The sequence below is a fragment of the Saimiri boliviensis genome, chromosome 4, assembly GCF_048565385.1.
Source record: "Saimiri boliviensis isolate mSaiBol1 chromosome 4, mSaiBol1.pri, whole genome shotgun sequence".
NCBI classification, from domain to species: Eukaryota; Metazoa; Chordata; class Mammalia; order Primates; family Cebidae; genus Saimiri; species Saimiri boliviensis.
In genome coordinates this window covers 131,791,477-131,809,294 of record NC_133452.1, presented here as the reverse complement: position 1 = coordinate 131,809,294, position 17,818 = coordinate 131,791,477, and the positions used below count along the sequence as shown (strand labels likewise).

At 52.7% G+C, this 17,818-nt stretch overlaps 3 protein-coding genes across 5 annotated transcripts; 1 reads left to right on the top strand and 2 right to left on the bottom strand.

Moving 5' to 3' along the window:
* Nucleotides 1–1,011: 1,011 nt before the first annotated feature.
* On the bottom strand, nucleotides 1,012–2,998 carry LTB (lymphotoxin beta). 2 transcript variants are annotated; one of them, XM_003944353.4, is made up of 4 exons: nucleotides 2,722–2,962; nucleotides 2,284–2,329; nucleotides 2,026–2,097; nucleotides 1,012–1,617 (listed from the first exon to the last, which is right to left on the bottom strand). In XM_003944353.4, the coding sequence occupies exons 1-4, from the start codon at nucleotides 2,881–2,883 to the stop codon at nucleotides 1,163–1,165; spliced, it is 735 nt and encodes a 244-aa protein (XP_003944402.2). In that variant the 5' UTR covers nucleotides 2,884–2,962; the 3' UTR covers nucleotides 1,012–1,162. The 2 variants fall into 2 exon arrangements, with proteins under 2 accessions (XP_003944402.2, XP_039323408.1); XM_039467474.2 differs by lacking the exon at nucleotides 2,284–2,329 and having other exon boundaries at nucleotides 2,722–2,998.
* Nucleotides 2,999–7,860: 4,862 nt separating this feature from the next.
* Nucleotides 7,861–11,177, top strand: LST1 (leukocyte specific transcript 1). Its single transcript, XM_010332280.3, has 5 exons — nucleotides 7,861–8,610; nucleotides 9,490–9,615; nucleotides 10,019–10,135; nucleotides 10,331–10,353; nucleotides 10,938–11,177. The coding sequence occupies exons 2-5, from the start codon at nucleotides 9,612–9,614 to the stop codon at nucleotides 11,094–11,096; spliced, it is 303 nt and encodes a 100-aa protein (XP_010330582.1). The 5' UTR covers nucleotides 7,861–8,610; nucleotides 9,490–9,611; the 3' UTR covers nucleotides 11,097–11,177.
* A 775-nt stretch (nucleotides 11,178–11,952) lies between these two features.
* Nucleotides 11,953–16,860, bottom strand: NCR3 (natural cytotoxicity triggering receptor 3). Of its 2 annotated transcripts, XM_010332279.3 has the most exons (4): nucleotides 16,424–16,856; nucleotides 12,523–12,867; nucleotides 12,247–12,354; nucleotides 11,958–12,110 (listed from the first exon to the last, which is right to left on the bottom strand). In XM_010332279.3, the coding sequence occupies exons 1-4, from the start codon at nucleotides 16,464–16,466 to the stop codon at nucleotides 12,064–12,066; spliced, it is 543 nt and encodes a 180-aa protein (XP_010330581.1). In that variant the 5' UTR covers nucleotides 16,467–16,856; the 3' UTR covers nucleotides 11,958–12,063. The 2 variants fall into 2 exon arrangements, with proteins under 2 accessions (XP_074254360.1, XP_010330581.1); XM_074398259.1 differs by having other exon boundaries at nucleotides 11,953–12,110; nucleotides 12,247–12,867; nucleotides 16,424–16,860.
* Nucleotides 16,861–17,818: the final 958 nt, after the last annotated feature.

Here is a 17,818-nt window from a genome sequence, read left to right as displayed (position 1 = left end):
TCATGCCACTGTACCCCCTGTCTGGGTGACAGAATGACACCCTGTCTCAAAAACAGTATTCCAAAAACAAATATGGAGGCAGCGATTGAGCTCCCCCAAGACTGGGAGCCCCCAGTGAACTCGGAAATTAGGCTCTACCACCAGCCCTGGGGTGCCAGGCAGGAGAAACATGTGTAGTAGGCTGAGGGGGTGGGGTGACCCAGTGGGGTGACCTAGATAGGGCATTGGGTCACCTTCTGCCTCCCCCAGCCTGTGGCTGAAAGTCCGACGTGAAGGAGGGACTACCGTTACCCCGATGCACCCACACTTACTCACTTTTGGGAAGGGGGGCCTGAAGTGTGAACCAAAGGTGAGGATTTTCCGCCTCACCCTAAACGGGACATTGTGGCATTGGTTTTTCCTCCTCCCCAGAACTTCCTGGTGTTTTCGGGCACCACAGACTCCTTCCGTCATCCCCGTCTCTCTCTAATATCTTCCCCTTCTTTCTCCTTCCGCCTCCTCCCTTCAGCCCCGGTGAGCCTTGAATTAAGCTCCTTGGAGAAGCGTTGACTGTGGGGTAGGAGAGAAAGCGGCCTTCAGGCAGCCCTGGGGGAGAAGTGCGGGGCCCCTCCACGCCTCATTCCTCTATCATGATAGGGGCTTACTCTGCTGCTGCGCCTTTCTGAGCGGTGCTTGCTGTGTTCTGCAGTGATCCCTCTCAGTGTTGCGAGGACCCAAGAAAAGAGTGCGGTGCAGAGTCTGGTTGGGACCATGTGGGCCTGAAAATCAGGATGCCTGGAGAAGCGTAGGAGTTTGAGGAGTCCCCCTTTCTTCCACCCTCCAACTGGACTCATGGTGGGGCCTGGCCATTCAGAGGCAGGGAGGGGTGGGACCAGCAGACCACCATCCTCAGGAGCAAAGCCCATACATTGTGTTGTGGTGCATTGTTTCAAGCAACCAGAAAAGTACAGAGAATATTTAACCCACACCCGTGCACCCATCCCGAGTGAAGACGCGTCACATAGCAGCATCTGTATCAGCAGCACTGAAGCTTTCCATTCTTTATTTTCATCAGACTCAAAATCCATTTCCAAACAGTCTCCTACATTTTTCCCACTGCCATGGGGTCCTGGGCGTCCGGGCCCCCAATATTCACGCACTCGCATCACGCAGTCATATCCCCTCACCCCACCATCACCGCCCCAAAGAAGGTCTTCCCTCTCGCGAAGTCCACCATATCGGGGTGACTGATGTTGACGTACACCCTCTCGCCCCTCCGGAGCTGCACCAGGCCGCCGAACCCCACGCTCGTGTACCAGAGAGGCCCGTACCCTTGCCTCCCGGCCGGGTCCACCACGAGGGTCACGGTCTCGGCGCCCTCGAGCAGCAGCTCGGGAGTGCCCGGCCCGTAGGCGCCCCCCTCCCGGTACAGCGAGCTGCGCAGCGTGACCGAGCGGCCGCGGGGACCCTCGCCGCCAGGGGGCGCCCGGCCCCGGTAGCCGACGAAACAGTAGAGGTAATAGAGGCCGTCCTGCGGGAGCGCCAGCCCCTCGGCGTCCGAGAACCGCGTCCCGGGGCTCAGAAACGCCTGTTCCTTCGTCGCCTCCCAGGCCAGCCTCTGCCCCTTCAGCGGAGCGCCTGCGGAGACAGGGGCCCGCGCGCTCTTGGGAAAACGATCCTAAGGGCTCGGGTTCTGGAGGGTGGCGGCTCTTAGCCCCGCGGGGAGCCGCGCGGGGCCGCGGCGGGGTGTGTGTGGGGGGGCGGGGGGGAGGTGCTGTCTCTGGGATGAGTGCGAGCTGGGGGCCGAGGGAACAGGGAGGTGGGGTGCAGGGCGCTGTAGTGGGGACGTCCGGGCCGGCTTTTGCCTGCGCTGGCGGGAATAAGCAGCTGCACCGCGGGGACGAGCGGAAGGGTGGGCACGAGCGGCGAAAGGTGGTAAAGCGGGTGGAAAACCGAGCCCCGGAATCATGGAGCCCAGGGACTCTGGGCCAGCAGAACTGGAACCTTCGGATTATTTAAATTTATTCGGGTCTTTGAGAACCTTACCTATGAGGTGGGCAGCTGGGAGCTCGGGGCTGAGATCTGTTTCTGGCTCCTCCTCCGGCAGCTTCTGAAACCCTGGAAGGGGCATAATAGAGTCCACGATTGGGGCCAGGGCAGCCACTCATGCTGGCGACCCTTGAGAGGACAGGGTTCAGGGATGGGGAGCCTGGATTCCTGGAGGAAGAGGTATCTGGGTACACAGCCGGGAGCTGGGAGCCCCTGAGGGGCTGGATAGGGTAAGGAGAAACGGTCAGCTCTTACCCAGTCCTTGCTGGGCCTGTGCCCCGGGGTCAGCGGTCTCCGTTACCTGGTTGGGTGGGGTCACAGTGCCCAGAGTTCAGATTCAGCTCATGTCACCCCTACCCCTCTGAAAATGGACTCAAGCTGCAGGCCTGGGGTTTCTCCCACTAGCACCATCCCCAACCACACCTCCCTAGAAGGGAGAGGAAGCAAGGCATAGGTACTTGGGCAGAGAGACAGATGTGCCTTGGGAAGAGGTGACATAAGGGGCTTACGTTGGGAGATCAGCACATCATAGGTACAGTACATGGAAAGAGAGTCAGCAAAGACACAAGACATCCCCACCAGAGACAGCAGAGCCAGCTAAGCCAGACGGGGCAAAAGACCACAGGCACGACCAGAGGGAGCCCAGCATCCGCAACAAACAGCCCTCCACCAGGACCTGTTGCAGCCACTCACCAGTCCTCCCTGATCCTGGGGCACCAAGGCCAGCACAGCCAGGACAGTGATAGGCACCACCAGCAACAGGGTCACCAGAAATGTGGCTCCTGCCACAGCTAGCAGGAGGGAGCCCCTCCCCTGGAGCCTCCCACCCCTACCCTCCAGCCCCATTGCCCCCATTGAGACTGAACCAGAGGCAAAGCAGGGGTTTTCATACCTCAGGGATGGGGCCACCCCCTCCCTGTAGACTCACACACCTGGCTGGGACTTTCCACACACCCCGTCTCCCCTCACCCAGCTTCCTGTTTACCCAGAGCTGGGGTGGGGCAACTGGATGCCTGGGTTCTCCGAACTGGGGGAGAAGTTGGGGTATGCAGACAGGCTCTCAGGGTGGAACCAAAGGGGACTTTAGACATCTTCTGGCTCAGCAGAGAGGGAAACTGAGGCCTGGGGAGGGAAGGTAGCTTGCAGAAAGTCAGTCAGCAGAGCTGAAATGAGAACACCGATCTCCAGGTGCAATGTGGTTTGCATTCTTCTATACCTTTAAGGTAGGTGCTGAAGGAAGAGCTGATCCACAAACCTGAGGTCAAGGGCTGGAGTAGGACAAGGACTGGAGTCTTGAGGGATGGATGTCTGGGTCCCTGAGAAGAACTGATTCCCATACTGGGCTGACCTCCTCCCATTCCCTTGCACACCTTTAGACCCTGTGCTGGGTGAGAAAGGCAGAGGTAAGCCTTAGGCTCACCACTGACTGCTGACTCACTGAGGAGGGATGGAAATGGAGCTTTACCTCCCTGCTGCAAAGAGTAAAAACAGATGGGCCGGGCGCGGTGGCTCAAGCCTGTAATCCCAGCACTTTGGGAGGCCGAGGCGGGTGGATCACGAGGTCAAGAGATCGAGACCATCCTGGTCAACATGGTGAAACCCCATCTCTACTAAAAATACAAAAAAAAATCAGCTGGGCATGGTGGCACGTGCCTGTAATCCCAGCTACTCAGGAGGCTGAGGCAAGAGAATTGCTTGAACCCAGGAGGCGGAGGTTGCGGTGAGCCGAGATCGCGCCATTGCACTCCAGCCTGGGTAACAAGAGCGAAACTCCGTCTCAAAAAAAAAAAAAAAAAAAAAAAAAGACAGATGGACAAGGGATACTCCAGTCCTCAAAGAGCTTCGAAGTCTGCAATGAGCGCTATCCATTAATAAGTGCTTAATAAATGTCTGTACATAAATGAATAAAAGGACAAATAAATGCTGGAATAACCAAACAAAGCAGCAAGGATTAAATGGTAGAGGTGAGGCAGCGTGAGTGGTAAAGTCAAGGGAGCAGGCCGGGTGCTGTGGCTCACGCCTATAATCCGAGCACTTTGGGAGGCCAAGGTGGGTGGATCACCTGAGGTCAGGAGTTCAAGACCAGCCTGGCCAACATGGAGAAACCCAATTTTTATTTAAAAAAAAAAAAAAAGGCCGGGCGCGGTGGCTCAAGCCTGTAATCCCAGCACTTTGGGAGGCCGAGGCGGGTGGATCACGAGGTCGAGAGTTCGAGACCATCCTGGTCGACATGGTGAAACCCTGTCTCTACTAAAAATACAAAAAATTAGTTGGGCATGGTGACTCGTGCCTGTAATCCCAGCTACTCAGGAGGCTGAGGCAGGAGAATTGCCTGAACCTAGGAGGCGGAGGTTGCGGTGAGCCGAGATCGCGCCATTGCACTCCAGCCTGGGTAACAAGAGTGAAACTCCGTCTCAAAAAAAAAAAAAAAAAAATTAGCCTGGTGTGGCGGTGTACACCTGTAGCCTCAGCTATTTGGGAGGCCGAGGCAGGAGAATCGCTTGAACCTGGGAGGTGGAGATTGCAATGAGCCGAGATCGCGCCATTGCACTCCAGCCCGGGTAACAAGAGCGAAACTCCGTCAAAAAACAACAACAACAAAAAGCCAGGCGCGGTGGCTCAAGCCTGTAATCCCAGCACTTTGGGAGGCCGAGACGGGTGGATCACGAGGTCAAGAGATCGAGACCATCCTGGTCAACATGGTGAAACCCCATCTCTACTAAAAATACAAAAAATTAGCTGGGCATGGTGGCGCGTGCCTGTAATCCCAGCTACTCAGGAGGCTGAGGCAGGAGAATTGCCTGAACCCAGGAGGCGGAGGTTGCGGTGAGCCGAGATCGCGCCATTGCACTCCAGCCTGGGTAACAAGAGTGAAACTCCGTCTCAGGAAAAAAAAAAAAAAAAAAGAGTCAAGGGAGGCAAGTCCAGGTCCAAGGAATCCGGGAGGGCCCCCGTCATCTCCCTTTCCTGGCAGCATCTCTATATGTGTTTGGGTAATAGTAAGAATAATATACCTGATACACGAAATGCACTTAGTATGTGTATGCCACTAATTTACACATTTTAATACTTTTTTTCTGAAACAGGGTCTCGCTATGCCACCCAAGCTGGAGTGCAGTGATGGGATCATGGCTCACTGCAGCCTTGACCTCCAGGCTGTTTCCATCCACCGACCTCAGCCTTCTGAATAGCTGGGATTACAGCCAAATGCCATCACACCCAGCTAATTTTTGTATTTTTTGTAGAGATGGGTTTTTGCCATGTTGCCCAGGCTGGGCTCAAACTCCTGGACTCAAGTGACTTGTCAGTGTTGGCCTCCTAAAGTGCTGGGATTACAGGCATGAGCCACCATGCCCAGCCAGTAATCATAATCCTGACAAAACCCTAAGAGGAAACTGGGGCACAGAGAGGTTAAGAATCTTACGGAGCTCACATAGCCAGTGGCATAACAAGGACTTGAACCCAGGCATCTGGCGCCAGAGCCTTGATGACAAGGCAGTTTATTTTTTATTTATTTATTTATTTTTGAGATGGAGTCTCACTCTGTCGTCAGGCTGGAGTGTAGTGGCACGATCTCAGCTCATTGCAATCTCCACCTCCCAGGTTCAAGCGATTCTCCTGCCTCAGCCTCCCAAGTAGCTGAGGCTACAGGCGTACACCGCCACACCAGGCTAATTTTTGTATTTTTAATAGAGACAGGGTTTCACCGTGTTTGGCCAGGCTCATCTCGATCTCTTGACCTTGTGATCCACCCTCCTTGACCTCCCAAAGTCCTGGGGATTACAGGCGTGAGCCAACACACCCGGCCACAAGGCAGTTTAAAAACTGAGTAGCTGGGCGCGGTGGCTCAAGCCTGTAATCCCAGCACTTTGGGAGGCCGAGGCGGGTGGATCACGAGGTCAAGAGATCGAGACCATCCTGGTCAACATGGTGAAAACCCATCTCTACTAAAAATACAAAAAATTAGCTGGGCATGGTGGTGCGTGCCTGTAATCCCAGCTACTCGGGAGGCTGAGGCAAGAGAATTGCTTGAACCCAGGAGGTGGAGGTTGCGGTGAGCCGAGATCGTGCCATTGCACTCCAGCCTGGGTAACAAGAGCGAAACTCTGTCTCAAAAAAAAAAAAAAAAAAAAAAAAAAAAACAAAAAAAAACAACTGAGTACTGGGCCTGGCACGGTGGCTCATGCCTGTAATCCCAGCACTTTAGAAGACCAAGTCAGACGGATCACTTGAGGTCAAGAGTTAAAGACCAGCATGGCCAACATGGTGAAACCCTGTCTCCATTAAAAATACAAAAATTAGCTGGGTGTGGTGGCACAAACCTGTAGTTCCAGCTACTCAGGAGGCTGAGGCAGAAGAATCACTTGAACCTGGAAGGCAGAGGTTGCAATAAGCCCAGATCACACCACTGCACCCCAGCCTGGGTGACAGAGCAAGACTCCGTCTCAAATAAAAAAAGATCACTTCTCAGCCTTTTGGCCAAGATCAAGTTTAAAAAAAAAAAAAGAGTACTGACTTGAGATTTGTATGTAAAATTTGTTTTCCTCAAGCCAGAAAAGAACTAGGGAAATAAATACTGAACTCCAGTCTATGTGAAGCTTCTGAAGGGTTTGGATGTAAAATGTACTGATACTTGCAATTTTTAAAGATATTTAAGCCGGGCGCGGTGGCTCAAGCCTGTAATCCCAGCACTTTGGGAGGCTGAGGCGGGTGGATCACGAGGTCAAAAGATTGAGACCATCCTGGTCAACATGGTGAAACCCTGTCTCTACTAAAAATACAAAACATTAGCTGGGCATGGTGGCGTGTGCCTGTAATCCCAGCTACTCAGGAGGCTGAGGCAGGAGAATTGCCTGAACTCAGGAGGCAGAGGTTGCGGTGAGCCGAGATGGCGCCATTGCACTCCAGCCTGGGTAACAAGAGCGAAACTCCGTCTCAAAAAAAAAAAAAAAAAAAAAAAAAAAAAAAAAAAAAGATATTTAAAATGAGATGGATTGATAAATATGTGATAAAGCAAATAAAAGATGTTAACAGAGCCGGGTGCAGTGGGTCACTCTGTAATTCCAGCACTTCGGGAGGCTAAGGTGGAACGATTGCTTGAGGCCAAGAGTTCAAGACCAGCCTGGGCAACATCGTAAGACCCATCTCTACAAAGCCTCATGTGGTAGCAGGTGCCTGCAGTCCTAGCTACTCAGGATGCTGAGGTGGGAGGATCACTGAGCCCAGGAATTCAAGGCTGCAGTGAGCTATGATTTTACCACTGCACTTCAGGCTGAGTGACGGAGCGAGACCTCCCCATCTCAAAAACAAAACAAAAAATGTTATCTAGTAGTGTCTAGGTGGTAAGAATATGTTCACTGTTCAATTCTTTTCATTTCATCCTATGTTTGTACTTTTTTTTTTTTTTTTTTTTTTTTTTGAGACAGGGTTTCGCTCTTGTTTACCCAGGCTGGAGTGCAATGGCGCGATCTCGGCTCACCGCAACCTCCGCCTCCTGGGTTCAGGCAATTCTGCTGCCTCAGCCTCCTGAGTAGCTGGGATTACAGGCACGCGCCACCATGCCCAGCTAATTTTTTGTATTTTTAGTAGAGACGGGGTTTCACCATGCTGACCAGGATGGTCTCGATCTCTTGACCTCGTGATCCACCCGCCTCGGCCTCCCAAAGTGCTGGGATTACAGGCTTGAGCCACCGCGCCCGGCTTGTTTGTACTTTTTAATAATCAACTGTAAAAAACCCTGAATATTATTCAGCTTAAGGAACATGGAGGATGGGGAGAAGGGTGAGGGAGGAAGTAGAAGTTTCTTGAATTTGGAAGGGGAAATGCAAATGAATATGGACCCACCCAAGCACCAGATCTCCTCCTCACCCTTTGCCTTACACGAGTTCCCCAGTCTTCACCCTCCGCAAGGAGTAAGCCTGCAATCCTCTAGCACCCATCTCCGTCTCCATCGCAGTGCCACTAAGAAGCCTTCACCCAGGTCTCTCCAGAGAGCCTCAGGCGGCTGCCTTTACTTAGTTCTGTTTTCAATGCCAGAAAGCTGCCTCCTACAGGAAGTTTACCTGGATTGCGCATACCTCCTTTCCATCACCAACTTTCTGTCCTAGATGGATCCACAGGGCTCATGTAGATCTAGTCTGTCACATCCTGTGTGTTAATCAGACACAAGTGGGTCACCCCAAATATGCCAGGGCTCCCAGTCTGATGTGGGAGTGGAGTGTGTGTCCACACACATACACCAAGATCAAGCAGTCTCAACAGATGCAGTGTAAGGGGTAGTAAAGAAAAAGTTAACCAAGGAAGACACCTGAAGGAGGTGGATGTTGGCTGACCAGTGGCAGGATCCGTGAAATGACGAGATGACAGCCCTAGCTATAGGCCTAAGAGTTTGAAAGAAAAGATGTTGTAACCCTAACCCTCAAGCCGAACTTCCTCTCCTAGCAATGCTGGGGAGGAACCCAGGCTACGGGAGAAGTTAAAGCCAGAGGAGAGGCAGGAATGTCTGAAGTGGCAACGCTTCTCTCCAGCCAGACAGCGCTGGCCAATTTGGAGTCTGTTTATCCTGCAGGCCACGGGCTCTGGGTAAGCTGGGAATGGGCAGGGACTTGGTGGAAGGATGGTCACACCCCAGAGTCAGATGAAGCTACGATGACGGGTGGGAGAGCATGGTTTTGAGTTTCCCTGGACTGTGGAGGAATCCTCTGAGTCTCTGCTCCCCAAATAATGAAAGACAATCCCTTTCTATGCCCACAGCCCTTATGGCCTCCACCTGGGGTTCTGCTCCCCACTCTCCAGAATTCCTCTTAAACCCAGAAGGATTGCAGTTTCCAGACCCTACTCAGTATATTTGGCTCTGGGGTGAAGACAGTGGCCCCCTCTTTGCCCTCAAACAGGAACCAGTGGTTGAAGGGCAGGAAGTGCCTGAGGGGAAGTTAAGGGGCCCCAGACGCTCCTCCATGCCCCACTTCAGCCCCAGCGACATCTGCCTGAAGGAAGCGGATCTCCACACCAGCCAAGGGGGCCCCCACACTCCTGCGCTGCTCAGAGGCTCAGGGAGCAGCCCAGCTGTTGGGTGTGCTGATATCACCCTCCCTACTTCCTCTCAGTGCCCACACCCACCCAGGCCCAGGCTCCTTCCGCTCGATCAGCCCCTTACCAGCACCTAAAACCATGCAGGGCTGGAAAGGCCCCATCAAACCACCTAGTCAGCCCAGGGCAGAGGAAAGGGCTGGGCTCTGGAGCTGGACAGAGCTGGCCTTAAACTCCAGCTCCACTCTTCTGGGATGGAGATAGTAAAGTTCAGGCTTGAATCTCGGGTCCGTACTTGGACAATGGACACCATGATACCCTGTGTTCTGACGATTAGCAGTGAGGAATGGAAAGTGTCCAGCTCAGGGTTGGCACATAAGTGAGGCTCCCCAGCCTGGGAACGATCATAACAGAGGGCCCCTCACTTCGCAGATGAGGAACTTGAGGCACGTGACTAACCCCTGATCATTTCACCTAAAAGAGCAAGGACTAGAGTTTGACTTCCAGGCCAGTCCCTGATCCCCGACTTAATAACGTCACATTTCAATGGCAATATGTGTAAGTAAAGGGCCTCTAGCATCTGCTTAGGGAGGGTACTGGGAGCTCAGGAGGTGATGGGGAACAGTGATGTGTGCGGCTCATGACTAGGTGGACAGCCTCTGGGGACAGCTGATGCAGGAGGGAAAGGGACCTCACAGGAGGCCCCCAAACAGCAGGGGTTTCAGCGGGAAGCCTCTGAAGGGTGAGTGGTCTCAGCTATGAGGCAAGAGAACCGATGAGGGCACGTACCCTGGTAGGAGGTGAGGTATTGAGGTCTGGGGTGGAGAAGCTCTGAGGGTATATTTTTCTGCCTCTAAACTGTTGGAGAGAGAATCTGAGAAAGCAGCAACCAACCAGGAGGCCGGGGTGGGCTGGAGAGGGAATGGGGTCTCTAACCTTGAGCCTTCTTCCCTATATATAGGTAGTACTTCCCTATGTATAGGTAGTATATACCTCTACGGGGGCCTGGGACTGGGCGGGCTCCTGCTTCTGGCTGTGGTCCTTCTGTCCGTCTGCCTTTGTTGGCTGCATCGCAGAGGTGAGCGCCGCACTCCCTCCTCACCCCGCGTTAGTGCCCCCTGTGGCCCCACCCACACCCTTTCCCGAACTACGGCTGGCTCTGGAGCCATGGGGAAGCCAACAAGGGAGCCCATGCCTGCTGGGGTGGGGAGCCGGTGAGGGGTGGGGAGAAGCACACAGGGTGGGCTGTGCTGAGCTTCTTCTTTTCTTCCAGTAAAGAGGCTGGAGAGCAGCTGGGTGAGTCCGGGGACAGGGAATGGGGAGGGCAAGAGAGGACCCGAGTGGGTGGGCGGGGAGCAGCGTGGCTGGGCACTGAGAGGAGGGGTGGGGGCGGGAGATGAGGAGAGAGAAAAGTAGGAGCGTGAGGAAGGCAGAGAAAATTAGGGCGAGAGAGAGAAAGGGAGACAGAAACCAAGAGAAAAAGTGAGAGAGAGGAGAGGAGTGAGAGACAGGGAGAGAATGAGAGTGAAAAAGACACAAAGAGAAAGTGCAGTGAGAGAGAGTGAGACAGAGACAGAGAGAGAAGCTCCAGAACCAGGCACAGTGGCTCATGCATGTACTTCAGCTATTAGGAGGCTGAAGGAGGATGATGGCTTGAGCTCAGGGGTAAGACCAACCTGGAAAACATAGTGGGACTCTGCCTCCAGAGAGAGAGAGAGAGAGAGAGAGACAGAGAGACAGAGAGAGAGAGAGAGAGAGAGAGAGACAGAGAGAGAGAGAGAGAGAGAGAGTCAGGGAAGTAAGGAAGGCTGGAGGCAGGAGCAGAACTCACTGGCAAGGACCTGAAGGCGTGGCCTCCCATCAGCACCTTCTGTCCCCAGGCCCAGGGCTCCTCGGAGCAGGAGCTCCACTATGCATCGCTGCAGAGGCTGCCAGTGCCCAGCAGCCAGGGACCTGACCTCAGGGACAGAGAAGAGAGAGGCACCAAGGAGGATCCCAGAGCTGACTATGCCTGTATTGCTGAGAACAAACCCACCTGAGCACCCCAGACACGCCCCTCGACCCAGGCAGGCGGACAGGGTCACCCTGTGGTCCACCCAATAAAGACCGTGGTCCCCCCACTTCTGTGTCTCAGTCCTCTCGGTCCATCTCCAGCTTCCGCTCAAAATGATTATCATCAAAACTTCTGTGGCTTTTTGACCTTTGAATAGGGTGTTTGTTATGTAAAAATTAAAATAACCGCCGGGCACGGTGGCTCAAGCCTGTAATCCCAGCACTTTGGGAGGCTGAGACCTCCACTTTGGGTGGATCACGAGGTCAAGAGATCGAGACCATCCTGGTCAACATGGTGAAACCCCGTCTCTACTAAAAATACAAAACATTAGCTGGGCATGGTGGTGCGTGCCTGTAATCCCAGCTACCCAGGAGGCTGAGACAGGAGAATTGCCTGAACCCAGGAGGCGAAGGTTGTGGTGAGCCGAGATCGCGCCATTGCACTCCAGCCTGGGTAACAAGAGCAAAATTCCATCTCAAAAAAAAAAAAAAAAAAAAACCACCCTCCCACCCACTCTGGGGTCAAGTAGTGATTTATTGGGCAAATGAGAGTCTTCAGGGACCCAGGCTCCCCTAACAGCCAAAAGAGAGCATGTGTGGGCCTGGCAGGAAAGGGCAGTTTCCAAGGAGGGGTCATATCTGATCCTTCCCACTTCTCAGGACAATCAGGCTCAGCCTCCTGGGTCTGGGGAGCAGGTGTGCTGAGCCCCCACATGGCGGTGGGAGGGGCCCTGGGCACCACAGCCGGAAGCTGCCTTCTTGGACCTTTCCAGGTCAGACCTGGTGGAAGGGAGAGTTCAGAGTTGGGGGAATCCGGAGAGGGGAGATTGGGCATCTGGAGAATGGAGAAGAAAACACATGAGACTCATAAGGAGGAGTTAGTGGTAGGGCAGAGAGCGATTTATTGGGGTCTTTTGAAGAGGACTGGGGATCACTGGCGTCTGGGATCACTCCTCAGGGGCCATCTGAGGAGTGGCAGCATGTTCCCATGTGACAGTGGCCTGGTCAGAGAGAGGACAGGAGCTGCTCAGTGTCGAAGTCCCCCGAGGCGCTCCTCCTGGTCTCTGTCCCCTCTCCTCCCACTCTCCTACTGCCCCTCCCATCTTGTCCACTACTGCCCCTGGCTCCATTACTCACATTTGTCCTGGTAATAGAGGGTGCTGCCCACGGCCACAGAAAAAAAGCTGGTGGCATAGAATCCAGCCCGAAGGAGGAGGACTGGACCAGCCCCTAGCTGAGGATGTTCTGCACGGGGCCGTGGAGAAAGGGGTTGGGGAAGAAGTGCACATAGGCTTCTTCTGTGTGCACTTCTTTCCAGGAGCATAGGGACCCCAGGGGAGGATCTCTGACTCCCAAGGACATTGCCTCTTGGGACCTCCAGCCAGGAAGAGACACCACCTCCCAGCATCTCACCTTTCTCAACCACCAGCCGAGTCCCATTCCCTGTCCCGACACCCAGGCCCAGCACCTCCACTCTGCAGAAGTAGATGCCGGCGTCATGGCCTCGCACGTCCCGGATGCACAGCTCAGCCTGGTGGTCGTGGAGGAAACGGGAAGAAGCAAGGGGAGCCAGGCGACCCCTGAACTCTGGGGTTCCATTCCTCACCTCCTTCCCTGAAGCCACCTCATCTCGGAACCACATGACGGAGCCAATGGCCAGTTTCCCTCTGCTGGCATTGAAGGAGCAGGGCAGGAAGGCAGAGGATCCTTCCAGGGTGTGAATCTCACGGGGCTGGGACACCCAGAGAGCACAGGATCCTGGAGGCAGAAGGAAGACCCAGAGAAAAGCCTCCTGAGTTACTCCAAACAGGAAAGACAGGTGAGCTTGGAGTAGAGCATCCCAGCTGTCTCGGATGTGGGGTTCATGGAATAGACACTTTGGGTGCCTCATGAAACCCTTTCATCTTAACCCATCTGATTTCTTTGTTTCTTTCTTTCTTTTTTTGAGTTGGAGCTTCGCTCTGTGGCCCAGGCTGGAGTACAGTGGCGTGATCTCCACTCACTGCAACCTCTGCCTCCCAGCTAAGAGTGATTCTCCTGCCTCAGCCTCCCAAATAGCTGGGATTACAAGTGTGTACCACCACACCCGGCTAATTTTTGTATTTTTAGTAGAGACGGGGTTTCACCATGTTGGTCAGGCTGGTTTCTAACTCCTGACCTTATGATCTGCCCGCCTCGGCCTCCCGAAGTGCTGGGATTACAGATGTGAGCCACAGCACCTGGCCCAACCAATCTGATTTCTTACCATTGCTTATTAAATCATTTTTCAAATTCTTCCCATACCAACTCTCACTCTCACCCTCTGCCATCATTCTCCAGCCAGTTCAGTAGTAACTTGTCCAGCTAAAATGTAAACCATCACAGTGAAATTAAGCTTATTAATGAATGCAGCTGCCTACTTAACTAACATCCCTAATTATATTATTCCAGGTATTATTTTAGTACTAATGGCATTGCATAGTAAGCCATCTTTGTTCTTTTTCTCTTTTCTTTTTTTTTTTTCAAGGCAAAGTCTTGCTCTGTTGCCCTGAGGCTGGGGTGCAATGGCACGATCTTGGCTCACTACAACCTCTACCTCCTGGATTCAAGTGATTCTCCTGCCTCAGCCTCCTGAGTAGCTAGGATTACAGGCATGGGCCACCACGTCCCCCTAATTTTTGTATTTTTAGTAGAGACGGAGTTTCACCATGTTGGCCAGGCTGGTCTCAAACTCCTGACCTCAAGTGATCCTCCTCCCTCAGCCTCCCAAAGTGCTGGGATTACAGGCCTAAGCCACCGCGTCCAGCCACTCTGTTTTTCGTTAAAAAGCATTAACTAGCCAGGCACAGTGGCTCACGCCTGTAATCCCAGCACTTTGGGAGGCTGAGGGAGGCAGATCATGAGGTCAGGAGTTCAAGACCTGCCTGGTCAACATTCTGAAACCCCCGTCTTTACTAAAAATACAAAAAAATTAGCTAAGTGTGGTGGCAGGCACCTGTAATCCCAGCTACTTGAGAGGCTGAGGCAGGAGAATCGCTTGGACCCCAGAGGCAGAAGTTGCAGTGAGCCAAGATTGAGCCACTGCACTCCAGCCTGGGCGACAGAGCACGACTCCATCTCACAAAAAAAAAAAAAAAAAAAAGAACATTAACTAATTAAGTCTCTAGGTGAACACATGACCTTAATTGGCTGAGATTCCCATTTAACTCATCCATAATGATGAATTAAACCAATATTAAAATCCCTCATTAACTTACCTACTTAGGGAAATTTATGAGTCATTCTATTTCAGTGGTTCTCAAACTTGAGTGTGCATGGAAATTACCTGGAGCATTTGCTAAAAAACAGATTCCTGGGCCCACCCCTAGAGTTTTCAATTCGGTAGGTCTGAAGTGGGGCCTAAGAATTTGTCCCAGGTTCCCCGGAATCCACACTTTGAGAAATCCTGCATTTTGTCAATGAATATGCCTGTTAGTTAATGTCTCTCAGTTCATTAAAAACAGTTTTAGCCGGGCACCGTGGCTCATGCCTGTAATCCCAGCACTTTGGGAGGCCAAGGAGAGTGGATCACCTGAGGTCAGGAGTTTAGGACCAGCCTGACCAACATGGTGAAACCTCGTCTCTACTAAAAATACAAAAGTTAGGGCCAAGCGCAGTGGCTCAAGCCTGTAATCCCAGCACTTTGGGAGTCCAAGGCGGGTGGATCACGAGGTTTAGAGATCGAGACCATCCTGGTCAACATGGTGAAACCCCGTCTCTACTAAAAATACAAAAAATTAGCTGGGCATGGTGGCGCGTGCCTGTAATCCCAGCTACTCAGGAGGCTGAGGCAGGAGAATTGCCTGAACCCAGGAGGCGGAGGTTGCGGTGAGCCGAGATGGCGCCATTGCACTCCAGCCTGGGTAACAAAAGCGAAACTCTGTCTCAAAAAAAAAAAAAAAAATACAAAAGTTAGTCAGCGGTAGTGACATGAACCTATAATCCCAGCTACTTGGGAGGCTCAGGCAGGAGAATCACCTGTACCTGGGAGGTGGAGGCTACAGTGAGCCATGATAGCGCCACTACACTCCAGCCTGTGCAGTAGAAGGAGGCTGTCTGAAAAAAAAAAAAAAAAAAAAAAAACAGTTTCACCAGGCGGGATGCAGTGGCTCATGACTGTAATCCCAACACTTTGGGAGGCCAAGGCAAGTGGATCACTTGAGATAAGGAGTTTGAAACCAGCCTGGCCAACATAGCAAAACCCCATCTCTACTGAAAATATAAAAATGGTTGGGACCTGGCCGGGCGCGGTGGCTCAAGCCTGTAATCCTAGCACTTTGGGAGGCTGAGGCGGGTGGATCACGAGGTCAAGAGATCGAGACCATTCTGGTCAACATAGTGAAACCCCGTCTCTACTAAAAATACAAAAATTAGCTGGGCATGGTGGCGTGTGCCTGTAATCCCAGCTACTCAGGAGGCTGAGGCAGGAGAATTGCCTGAACCCAGGAGGCGGAGGTTGCGGTGAGCCGAGATCGCGCCATTGCACTCCAGCCTGGGTAACAAGAGCGAAACTCCGTCTCAAAAAAAAAAAAAAAAAAAAAAAAAAAAAAAAAAAAAATGGTTGGGACCTATAATCCTAGCACTTTGGGAGGCCAAGACAGTCAGATCACCTGAGGTCAGGAGTTCGAGACCAGCCTGGCCAACATGGGGAAACCCTGTCTCTACTAAAAATGCAAAAATTAGCTGGGTGTGGTGACACGTGCCTATAATTCCATCTACTCGGTAGGCTAAGGCAGGAGAATTGCTTGAACCCTGGAGGCAGAGGTTGCAGTGAGCCAAGATCATGCCACTGCACTCCAGCCTGGGCAACAGAGCAAGACTCTGTCTCAAAACAAAACAAACAACAAAAACAATTAGCCAGGTGTGGTGGTGTGTGCCTGTTGTCCCAGCTACTCTGGAGGCTGAGGCAGGAGAATCACTTGAACACGGGAGGTTAATGTGAGCTGAGATTGCACCACTGCGTGCCAGCCTGGGCAGCAAAGCAAGATTCCATCTCAAAAAAGCAAAAAACAAAAAACAAAACAGTTTCACCAAGAAATCTATCATAGATTTACTTGGATCTCTCAAACTCCTAATTATATGTCTAGACCCTAGCTAAAAAGCCTCACAGTGGGTGACACAGAGAGTCTGTGAATTGGGGAATCCACCGAGTGTCTTTGGAGAGGCCCTACTCCTCCCTCAGAACTGGGTGTTTTCAGCCACCCCCACGCTTGCTCCCTATAGCATCTAGTCCAACCTCCTGGATCTTCCTCCTCCCACCCACAATCCTTGGTGTCCTGAGCACACGCCCTGTCACCTGGATGGACCATGATCAAGATGAGCAACAGCATCCAGGCCATGTCGAAAGATGTCCCAGTTGGCGAAGGGGATCTGAGCAGTGAGGTCCGGGTGGAGGAGGGAGGACTCACTACTTGTAGCCAGGCCTTTGGTCACCAGATGGGGACGGGGAGCTTCCTATGACACACAGGACTCACACATCACTTGGAAACGATCACAACTGCCAGGGACCTCGAGCATCAAATGCATGCCTCCCTGAGGAGAGAGGACGCTGCTGGTGGTGATGTCTGACTCTAGGAGGACAAGAGGCCAGCTTGTGGCAGCCTACCTAAGCGTGTGAGGGGGAGGGTGGGGCTTAGATGGCTGCTAACCCGAGGATGAGTGGGCGGTTGGGCGGGTGAGACCAGGATGTGGGTTCCCCCACCTCCCGAAGTTCGAGAAGACCATCTTTTACCCAGAATAAGCCTCCAGGAGCCCTCCTCAGCCTAGAAGCTAACCTACTTCCTCTCCCCACTGCTCACCAGTGCCCAGACCCATCCTACCCATTCCCTTCCTGGAGTCTGGCCTCACTGAACCCCGCAGCTGCTCCAGGATTTCTATGAGGGATTAAGAGAAGCAAGCCGATTGGTGAAGCGATATTTTATTTAGTAATCACCCTGGGGGTGTGTGTGTGTGTGTGTGTGTGTGTGTGTGTGTGTCTTTTTGTGTGGTTGGTTGAGTGTTTTTTTGGTTTTTTTGTGTGTGTGTGTGTTTTTTTTCTGAGACGGAGTTTCGCTCTTGTTGCCCAGGCTGGAGTGCAATGGCGCGATCTTGGCTCACCGCAACCTCCGCCTCCTGGGTTCAGGCAATTCTCCTGCCTCAGCCTCCTGAGTAGCTGGGATTACAGGCACACGCCACCATGCCCAGCTAATTTTTAGTATTTTTAGTAGAGACGGGGTTTCACCATGTTGACCAGGATGGTCTCGATCTCTTGACCTTGTGATCCACCTGCCTCGGCCTCCCAAAGTGCTGGGATTACAGGCTTGAGCCACCGCGCCCAGCCGTGTTTTTTTTTTTTTGAGATAGAGTCTTACTCTGTTGCCCAGGCTGGAGTGCAGTGGAGTGATCTTGGCTCATTGCAACCCCCGCCTCCCAAGTTTAAGCAATTCTCCTGCCTCAGCCTCCCAAATAGCTGGGATTACAGGCACACACCACCACACCTGGCTAATTTTTGTATTTTTTGTTGAGATGGGGTATTACTATGTTGGCCAGGCTGGTCTCAAAATCCTGATCTCAAATGATCAGCCAACCTCGCCCTCCCAAAGTGCTGGGAATGCTGTTTTGGTTTTTTGAGATAGGGTCTGTCTCTGTCTCTGCTCGGCTGGAGTTCAGTGGCACCATCATGGCTCTTGGCAGACTCAACCTCCCGGGCTCA

What these genes read in the sequence shown, in the direction of transcription:
- LTB (XM_003944353.4), bottom strand. Translation starts at nt 2,883, where the DNA reads ATGGGGGCAATGGGGCTGGAGGGTAGGGGTGGGAGGCTCCAGGGGAGG. An exon ending in CCCAGGATCAGGGAGGACTG is followed by an intron (nt 2,330 to 2,721) that starts GTGAGTGGCTGC and finishes CCACCCAACCAG; the next exon opens with GTAACGGAGACCGCTGACCC. An exon ending in CCCAGCTGCCCACCTCATAG is followed by an intron (nt 1,618 to 2,025) that starts GTAAGGTTCTCA and finishes CTGTCTCCGCAG; the next exon opens with GCGCTCCGCTGAAGGGGCAG.
- LST1 (XM_010332280.3), top strand. An exon ending in TTGTTGGCTGCATCGCAGAG is followed by an intron (nt 10,136 to 10,330) that starts GTGAGCGCCGCA and finishes CTTTTCTTCCAG; the next exon opens with TAAAGAGGCTGGAGAGCAGC. An exon ending in AGAGGCTGGAGAGCAGCTGG is followed by an intron (nt 10,354 to 10,937) that starts GTGAGTCCGGGG and finishes TTCTGTCCCCAG; the next exon opens with GCCCAGGGCTCCTCGGAGCA.
- NCR3 (XM_074398259.1), bottom strand. Translation starts at nt 16,466, where the DNA reads ATGGCCTGGATGCTGTTGCTCATCTTGATCATGGTCCATCCAG. An exon ending in CTTGATCATGGTCCATCCAG is followed by an intron (nt 12,868 to 16,423) that starts GTGACAGGGCGT and finishes TTCTGCCTCCAG; the next exon opens with GATCCTGTGCTCTCTGGGTG. An exon ending in CCTCTATTACCAGGACAAAT is followed by an intron (nt 12,111 to 12,246) that starts GTGAGTAATGGA and finishes CTCTCTGACCAG; the next exon opens with GCCACTGTCACATGGGAACA.